Genomic DNA, 10,190 nt, shown 5'->3' on the forward strand with positions numbered 1-10,190 from the left:
AATGCGGCATGAACTGACATGAAATGTAACTATTGATGATCATAGAAGAATTACAGTGTGTTGCAGTATCTAGCCATTCTAAGACACAGTAATTTAAGTGTGCTGCGTATTGTTTCATATTGCCAGTCCAGTGCTCTGACCTTCAGCTGAGAGGCTGTGTAGCCAGCGGAGGATGGCCCTCACGTTGTTGCTGGCCAAAGCCTGTGTCCACTGGTCCTGCTGTTATGTCCACTCACACCCTACAGTTGGAGGTCAACGGTGAATGTACCAAACACATACAGTAGGTCAATGTTGTAAAGGAGGACATGTTCTCAAATCCCTTTTCTGGTCAAATTAAAGTTCTGGATGAATAACTTTGTGTACGAATGCAATTAGCAGCTCCTGTTCAATGTATTGAGGCTGAAGTCATGCAGACAGTAATTTGCAGTCAATGGATTCTCTGTCGGGAGCGTTACTGAACATAATCCCTCATATCCATAGTTGGTTATAAACCTATTCCAAAGAAATGCATTGAATACATCAACAATAAGTAATGTTGCTATATTGAACTACAAACCACAGGCATCAGAGGATAATTGGTACAGTTGAAGTCAGAAGTTTACATACACTTAGGTTGGAGTCATTAAAACTCATTTTTCAACCACTCCACACATTTCTTGTTAACAAACTATAGTTTTGGCAAGTCAGTTAGGACATCTACTTTGTGCATGACACTAGTAATTTTTCCAACAATTGTTTACAGACAGATTATTTCACTTATAATTCACTGTATCACAATTCCAGTGGGTCAGAAGTTTACATACACTAAGTTGACTGTGCCTTTAAACAGCTTGGAGAATTCCAGAAAATTATGTCATGGCTTTAGAAGCTTCTGATAGGCTAATTCACATAATCTGAGTCAATTGGAGGTGTACCTGTGGATGTATTGCAAGGCCTACCTTCAAACTCAGTGCCTCTTTGCTTGACATCATGTGAAAATCAAAGGAAATCAGCCAAGACCTCAGAAAAAAAATTGTAGACCTCCACAAGTCTGGTTCATCCTTGGGAGCAATTTCCAAATGCCTGTATGTACCACGTTCATCTGTACAAACAATAGTACGCAAGTGTAAACACCATGGGACCACGCAGCCGTCATACCGCACAGGAAGGAGACGCATTCTGTCTCCTAGAGATGAACGTACTTTGGTGCGAAAAGTGCAAATCAATCCCAGAACAACAGCAAAGGACCTTGTGAAGATGCTGGAGGAAACAGGTACAAAAGAATCTACATCCACAGTAAAAACGAGTCCTATGTCGACATAACCTGAAAGGCCGCTTAGCAAGGAAGAAGCCACTGCTCCAAAACCGCCATAAAAAAGCCAGACTACGGTTTGCAACTGCACATGGGGACAAAGATCATACTTTTTGGAGAAATGTCCTCTGGTCTGATGAAAGAAAAAATAGAACTGTTTGGCCATAATGAACATCGTTATGTTTGGAGGAAAAAGGGGGTTGCTTGCAAGCCGAAGAACACCATCCCAACCGTGAAGCACGGGGGTGGCAGCATCATGCTGTGGGGGTGCTTTGCTGCAGGAGGGACTGGTGCACTTCACAAAATAGATGGCATCATGAGGAAGGAAAATTATGTGGATGTATTGAAGCAACATCTCAAGACATCAGTCAGGAAGTTAAAGCTTGGTCGCAAATGGGTCTTCCAAATGGACAATGACCCCAAGCATACTTCCAAAGTTGTGGCAAAATGGCTTAAGGACAACAAAGTCAAGGTATTGGAGTGGCCTTCACAAAGCCCTGACCTCAATCCTATAGAACATTTGTGGGCAGAACTGAAAAAGCGTGTGCGAGCAAGGAGGCCTACAAACCTGACTCAGTTACACCAGCTCTGTCAGGAGGAATGGGCTAAAATTCACCCAATTTATTGTGGGAAGCTTGTGGAAGGCTATCCGAAAACGTTTGACCCAAGTTAAACAATTTAAAGGCAATGCTACCAAATACTAATTGAGTGTATGTAAACTTCTGACCCACTGGGAATGTGATGAAATAAATAAAAGCAGAAAACTCTCTCCTATTATTCTGACATTACACATTCTTAAAATAAAGTGGTGATCCTAACTGACCTAAAACAGGGAATTTTTACTAGGATTAAATGTCAGAAACGGTGAAAAACTGAGTTTAAATGTATTTGGCTAAGGTGTATGTAAACTTCTGACTTCAACTGTATTTAGATAAAGTACAATACAGCATAACATGTATTTATACATCACTTTACAGAATTGAAGACCAATGTTTTGGATATGGCTTTAAGATGGTGGGCCTCTGTAGCTCAGCTGGTAGAGCACGGTGCTTGTAACGCCAGGGTAGTGGGTTCGATCCCCGGGACCACCCATACACAAAAAAAATGTATGCACGCATGACTGTAAGTCGCTTTGGATAAAAGCGTCTGCTAAATGGCATATTATATTATAAGAACGTAGTTAACTTGCAGTGCCGTAAAGCCTGAAGGGCTACTATTCATGCCTATGATATCCATGATCAGATCCAAGTACAACAGATACAGCGAAGTAATAGCCCATTTTACCACAGAACTAATATGTGATCAGAAGCTGTGGTCTCCAGCACTTACCTGCCACAGTATCCGGTGCTCCCTTTCCACTCAGGGATCAGGTCATCTCTCTCCCTGTGGATGTGCTGACTTGTCCAGTGTGTGTCCACAGTAGAACTCTCCTCTTACACAAACTCCTTTGGGCCATGGTAATCTAGTAATCTTAATCTCACTCGAGATTGGCTGATTGGTTGTGTGGATGTGTATGGACGTGCCCGTGAGAGACAGAGAGGAAGAGAAAGTGACAGGAATAGGAGATAGTGTGTGAGGGGAGGGGAGGGGTAGGTGAAAGTGTTTTGTTGCAAATACAATTACACCATGAGGATAAAGAAGATTGTATTAAGGTATTTGGAGCTTTTGATTCTGTGTTAACTGTTTCTTGGCCCATTTACTTTCCCCCCTGAAGCATACATAGTGTCACCAAAGCACTAGAGGGTAGCACAATCTTTAGTCACTTGATCACATTAAGGCATATTATCAAACAATCTGACTCATTTTCAGTATTTTCTTATGAGTTTAATATTGTCCTCTTTGATATTGTGGGAATAACACTTGTCATCACAAACTGATTTAGCCTTGATGTGTTGCCTTACTTGGCCTCAACCTGTTTCAGGAATGGAGACTCACAGACCCAGAAGAGGGCTCACTGGACACAATACTAGAAGCACACACATACATATACACACACTGCCCTGTAAACCCCAACTTTTCTTATGTTATTTTTTTTCATAATCTCTGCCACTATATGAGTTTACAAGTGACCTTGTTTCCCTTGTTTCAGTGAAGGCTCCGTTTAACAAAAATAATAGCAGAGCACTGTGTAGTGTAAATGCAATAGGCTATTAATATTTTAGTATTTGAGAAAATAAAAAAATATTTGTCCGTCCAGACACACACACACACACACACACACAGACACAGGACCCATGGCCAATACAACTCTTTGTGGTGCTGAAGTCAGTCAGATTTGTGCAGGTGGCAGAAGGTACATATAAATCCTATAGGCCTGATTAGAGGGGATTATTAGGAGGGTCAGGGGGCTTGGCCAGCAGACTCACTCTGATGCTGATGCAGGCGGGTGTCTGTCTACTCCTTCTGTGCCACTACGGCTTGCGTCTCTTCAGGCCAAGTCTTAGGATGTCTGTCAATGAAGAGCAAAACAAACCCCTAAACAGAGATGGGAGACAGATCAGATGGACACTGTGAATGCTGCTAAGAGAAGGTAGGTCCCACTGAATGCTGCTGTTCAGATCTTTTGGTCTATGGTCTTCAATGTAATGTTTTTTTGTTGAATTTTCTAGTCTAGTCTTTTAGTTTATTCCATTATATTTCTTCAGATTAAATGCTTAGCAAATTATTGTGGTAATGCACACTGTCTTGTGTTGATGGTTGGTTCAGCAGAGGTGACATAGTCCAGAGGTGTGCATTATCCAATTTGGTCATTTTTTATATTTGTGTAAAAGCTACTGTATGAGAAAATGTTCATGCAGTGATTCAGATCATATTCATTATTATGTTTGATCATACCTCATGGTGCAGGACTGCCAACACTTATAAATAGGAGACCCCTACTCAAGAAATTGATTATAATCACTGAACTAAGCTGCTTATGTGAGGGCATGTGGAAACCTCCCATCCACAACCCTGGCCCCTCCCTTTATCCCTCCATAGCCCCTTGTGCCTCTTACTCCTTCCCCTACCTCTATCCTCTCCCCTATCCAGCATCCTACCAGGATATTGGATAAAACTAATCAAACAAATCTAAGATGGCCGTGCTGAAAGTCAAATTCACCAAGACCAACAGGGACAAGCTTGCCCAGGTGCTGTGGATCCTCAACTGGGTTTCCGTGGTGACGGGGATGATTCTGTTTAGCCTGGGGCTCTTCCTAAAGGTGGAGATCAACAAGCGCTGGGAGCTTATGGCAGAGAGGGACCTCCACTACGTCCCCAACATGCTCATCGCCACAGGCCTCATCGCCTGTGGCATCAATTTCCTGGGCGGGAAGATCTGCTACGACTGTGCGGACACCACTAAGTTCCTGCGTTGGAAGCTACTGATGCTGCCCTACATCATCTGCACCTTCTTCTTCACCTTCTGCATCCTGGTGGGGGCTCTCATGTGCTACGGCATGCGCAGTGAGCTGGAGGAGGCTCTGGACCTGGGTCTGCAGGATGCCATGCGCTATTATAAGGACACGGACACACCAGGCCGCTGCTTCCTGAAGCGCACTGTGGACCTGCTGCAGATCCAGTTCCAGTGCTGCGGCAACTTCGGCTTCAGAGACTGGTTCCAGATCCAGTGGATCAGCAACCGCTACCTGGACATGTCCCGCAGGGAGGTTGTGGAGTAAGTACAGACTAGAATAGTAATACCCTACCTGCCAGATCAGACACAGAGCTGAGCTCTGGGCCCATGTATACTATGATCTTAGGGTTCTTGAATTTTTGAGGCTCTAGATGCCCCAAGTGATCAACCCTCTGTCTCGGTCTCTCCCTTTTCCCTCTCTATGTCTCCAGCCGGCTGAGGAGTAACGTGGAAGGGAAATACCTGATGGACGGGGTTCCCTTCAGCTGCTGTAACATTAACTCACCACGGCCCTGCATCCAGCACCAGATCACCAACAGCTCAGCCCACTTCAACTATGAATACCAGACAGAGGAGCTCAACTTGTGGAGGAAAGGCTGCCGCCAGGCCCTGCTGGAGTACTACACCCACATCATGCAGTCCATCGGCCTCACCTTCCTCATCATCTGGCTGTTTGAGGTAGGCATATGGGTGTCCTTACAAACAGACTGATGTGGTTTGAATAGAAGTAAGCATGGTGCCTGGGACTTTTATCTGACATACAACCACTCCCGTTATTTAGACTCAGCAAACCACTAATCATAAATAACTCAAGCTACATTGCAGTATTCTGTCTATGACACCTTGTCCTTGCAGGGAAGTGATCAGGGCTTCTGGTCTAACTCCCATGCCCTTTATCCTCCCCTTAGCGTGATAATAGTATTGTTCATTCACTTTGCATGCTCCCTAATCCCACACTAAATCTCTTTTGTGACATTGGCTCCGGGTTATCCATGCTCAGCTTTGTGTGGACACACCCTTTGTCCTCTACTGGGTCACATGGAACTGTCCCAAAATACACATCCCAAACCTCAGCTACTTCTGGGACGCACATATTTTACTCTGGTCCACTATAAATGATAAACAAAAGTTATATTACATAGTCTAGGGATTTCCTCAGTAATGTTTGTTTCCTGTTGTAGCTGTCGGTGCTGACGGGGGTGCGTTACCTCCAGACATCCCTGGAGAACGTGCTGAGACAGGGAGACCCAGACTCAGAGTCCGACGGCTGGCTCCTGGAGAACAGCTTTGTGGAGACAGCCAGATCCAACTTCAACATCATAAAGAGCTTGGGGAAGTGCAACCAGATTGACACAGCCAACAATGGCGACCCCAACATCGATGTCCCCTCCACAGCCTACTATGGACCAGACAACCTGCCCCCAAAACAGATACCTGTGGCCAGTTGACCCCTGCTCAGACACTTACCTTAAATAGTCCACTCCACAGAGCCCTCAAAAGGTGAGGGACCAGGCACAGTTTGTCTAAAGGACAGGAACTGCCCTTCGAGCAATAAAAGCTACATAAAAGCTTGCCTGAAAGAAACATGGAATTGTGGCGGCATAGGACTGAGCAATGTGGCAAACCGAGCAATGTTCGTGAAAGGGAGGACTGCCATTACAGGGGGGAGTTAGTGATATGACAGTATGCAAATGTGTTTGCAAAAGAGACATCCCATAGCAGATTGGTACAGAACACTATCATAATATATAACATGGAAATGTATAACAGAGATTGTTTAGCAAGAGCATACAAACAAAATCAATGTGTCATCAATTCTATGCCATCATCACCTTGTTACCTTCTTTTCATATACCCATAATCAAATTAATTTAAGAGTGAAAGCCAAACTGTGTTATTCTGCCTTCAACTTCATTGACAAGCGTCTACAGAACTGCATTTAGGTCAAACATATTATTCTCTCAATAGATCTAGAGACTTTTCAACTGAAATAGCACAGATATAAAATGGTCATTTTGCACATAAAACAAAGCAAACAGTCAGTCACTTCCCAACTTCCTAACTACATTTAATGTGCCTCAGCCTGAACGTAATGATAGGGACATTGGTCTAGATGAAAATATGCAGACCTTTTCCCACAGTAATGGGACAAACTTGTAGAAAAACATGGCAATTAAATGTGTACTGAGTCTTGATAAAATACCTATATAGGCTTTTATAAATATTCACTCTAGTTTTCTACAGCTATAGACCAATGCAACTCAGCATGTCTTACTCACTGTTATAACCAAGCCTTCAAGAAATCTTACAAATATGACAACAGGGGAAGGATGCATGTGAGTTGGAGGCGTTTGTGGGATAGACAGATGGAAATCCTAAGGGAAAGAGTAAATAGAAGCTTATAAATGCAAAATCCTTTAGGAACTTATACAGTTATCAAGGTTTTGCTGATAGTTGCTCACTGGATTTGTTCAGTAGCAGATTGTTTCTCTCAAGAGTGTTAATGACTGGTAAGACACATTCTGTAGGAGAAATGTGAAGACCAAGCACACAAGTGTTGACACTTAAAATAAATATCACTGCTGCCATTTTTCTACTGTACTCAGAAATAAAACACCAAGTCTTTCTTTTCTTTCCATGAGATGTGATGAACTTGTACAATAAAGTAGTCCTATGCAGGGGCGGTGTGTTCATTAGGGCGATATGGGCGACGCACTGCCAAACGGGAAAAGAAAGGGATTTTTTTTCTAATCAATTATATCACGGCAACAGTAGTTATCAGTGTTCTAATCTAGACGTCTGATCTGCCACTAAATGTCCAATCAGGCTAAAGTCGTGCTTCAAATGTCCCCGCCCGTTTTGGGGCGATTTCAGTCAGGTTGAAAATCGCCCAGAAGTCTCTCATAGCCTCTAATGTAAAATCATTTTTTTTCAAATATCAGAGCTTTCAATACAATCTCTATGGGTTTCTGAGGGCTTGCACTTACGCGCTTTCGTCATACGTAACATAACCATGAACGTAACTAAGAAAAGAGCGGGTAGCCTCATCAATCAATTCACTACTACTGTCAAAATGGCTAGCCTTCAGTGCAACTCGATTGTCTCTTTGAAAGAAGTTCCTTTTTGTCGGCGAACAAATCAAGATAAATTGGCAACGAAACAATTAGGACCTCCCAGACCAAATTTAATAATTCAACAGGTTTCTACTAAAGGGGGAAAGTCCTACACCCGAGGATTTTCCAAAAATTGGTATGAACGAAAAATCTGGCTAGCAGGCTGCGATGTAGCTAATGCAGTTTTCTGCTACCAGCCCACCGTGAGAGAGGCATCTGGCTACGTGAGGATGCTACATGATGAAGATTTTATTTTTTTCCTGCGGCTTTTTCACAAAATCATGCCCCACGTCGACATTCTGTACCAGAAGCTACAGAAGAAGGACATCGATGCTGTCTTTATCAAACGTGCCCTCGACAGCTTCACAAGCAGTGTGCAGGCCATAAGGTAAGATTAAACAATATCATTCGATCTTTCTCAAAGCAGAGCTTTATTTGAAAATGTATGCATGAAAGGAGACTGCATTTGTGTTTGAAATTACATTATTCTCATTATATATGGCCAGTGGTGTAATCTAGCTTATTTTATATACTATGTGTACTGTACAGTGGTGCTCATAAGTGTGTGAACACATTCTAAAGTTGACTAAAAAGAGGAATAAAAAAATAAAAAAATCATCTTTTGGAAATTGATCTTAATGACTTAATTAAAAAAGTTGGAAAATCCAACCTTTAAGGACACCAATTTTCTTTTCTTTTTTATTCCTCTTTTTAGTCAACTTTAGCATGGGATCATAAGCTTATGAGCACCACTGTATACTGTGCTGAACATCCAGGCTATGTGAGACACAAAGGCTAACTTAAACACTAAAGACTTTATGCATCCCTGCCCATTTTAAGTGGAACTGAAGTATTTGTACTATACATGGATACATTGCATATACCTGTGCATCACATAGACAACAATACTGTACAAAGCCAACAAACACATTGGTCTGTTTGCCTTCAGGGACTCCTCTCAACAGCAGCTGCAAGAAGCAACAGGAGCCAAAAGACCCAGAACAGCTTTGAGAGAAGAGGAGAAGCAGAGGCTGTCTGAAGAGGTCTGCAACACCATCCTGGATCACACCAAAGAAAGGTTCTCTTTCTCTGGCCACCTTGTGAGTGCTACCTTACTGCAAGCAGACATGTTTGAAAGGTACTGCCATTCATTTCCTGATGAGGCTCTGAATGCCACTGTGAATGCATACCCCATGCTGAGCAAGGCAAAGCTCAAGACAGAACTATCTCTGATCTATGAGAATCCTGAATTCAAGGGATGCTGTGGTGCACTGGCACTGTACCAGGTTCTCATGAGCTACAACCTCCAGGATACGTTCTCTGAGACTGTGACTCTGTTGAACATCCTCATAACTACTCCCATGACAACAGCTGAAGCTGAGAGATGTTTCTCAACTTTGACACGAGTTAAGACATTCCTGCGAAATTCAATGGGCCAGGAACGTCTGAATGCACTGGCCATGCTTTCCATGGAGAGGGAACTAGTCCTCAGCATGCCTGATTTCAATGAGAAAGTCATTGAACGCTTTGCTGTATTGAAACAGAGAAGAGAACAGTTTCAGTACAAGTAATGTAGCCTCTCTCTCTCTTTGTCCCTCCCTGTCTGTCTCTTTAACACACACACGCCCAAATCAGTTCACAGTTGATGTTGTTTAAAATAGTTATTTTTCATTTAAAAAAAAGTTTTTAAAAAAATAATCTGTTCATGTTCATTTTTACAAATCTATACAATTGGCCAGAATATGGTTGTTCATATTTACAAATCTATACAATTGGCCAGAATATGGTTGTTCATTTTTACAAAGCCATACAGATAGCTGTGTTTACCATTTCTAGAAATTACTTTCAAATTCTGTTTTCAGGCAAAATGTCTATCACTGTTCATTTTCACAAATCTATACAAGAGGGCAGAATATGGAAGTCTATAAAAATGTCTTATTACCAATAACTTGCATCAATGTTTTCAGTAGCCTCTATCAAAAGCTCCTGCTTACTTGTTGTGAATTATGCTCAGGTGCACATATTTCCAATTCAACCATGAGGCAAAAAATGTGGTAAAAGCTCTTGTTGATCCTGCAATCTGAACAAATACCAAGATGCTGTATTTTCAGCTGATATTTCATTTGTTTATGGAAATGCATATTGTTTATGCAGTGTTGAGGAATGTGAAAGAACACCCTTGATTATTTTTACTGTGATAACTTATTTTGATTTTGTAAGCCAACACTTTTGAGATCAGTCAATAAATGCTTCTGGTATTGACTTATATGCTGCCCCTGTCTTCATGTTGTTGCTGGACATATCTTTTTAAAAATGTGTGTAGGTCACCTAAATCATCAGAAAAATTGTCCCCCCTGAGAATTTTTTCAGGAGCCGCCACTGGTCCTATGCA

At 42.2% G+C, this 10,190-nt stretch overlaps 1 protein-coding gene across 1 annotated transcript; it reads left to right on the top strand.

Moving 5' to 3' along the window:
- Positions 1-4,365: 4,365 nt before the first annotated feature.
- Positions 4,366-6,133, top strand: LOC311102421 (photoreceptor outer segment membrane glycoprotein 2-like; the record flags this gene model as incomplete). The annotated part of the gene is made up of 3 exons (XM_084143772.1): positions 4,366-4,946; positions 5,117-5,363; positions 5,867-6,133. 3 exons carry the CDS (start codon positions 4,366-4,368, stop codon positions 6,131-6,133), a joined length of 1,095 nt encoding a protein of 364 aa, XP_083999898.1.
- Positions 6,134-10,190: the final 4,057 nt, after the last annotated feature.

Source organism: Coregonus lavaretus, assembly GCF_964263955.1.
Source record: "Coregonus lavaretus genome assembly, chromosome: 27".
NCBI classification, from domain to species: domain Eukaryota; kingdom Metazoa; phylum Chordata; class Actinopteri; order Salmoniformes; family Salmonidae; genus Coregonus; species Coregonus lavaretus.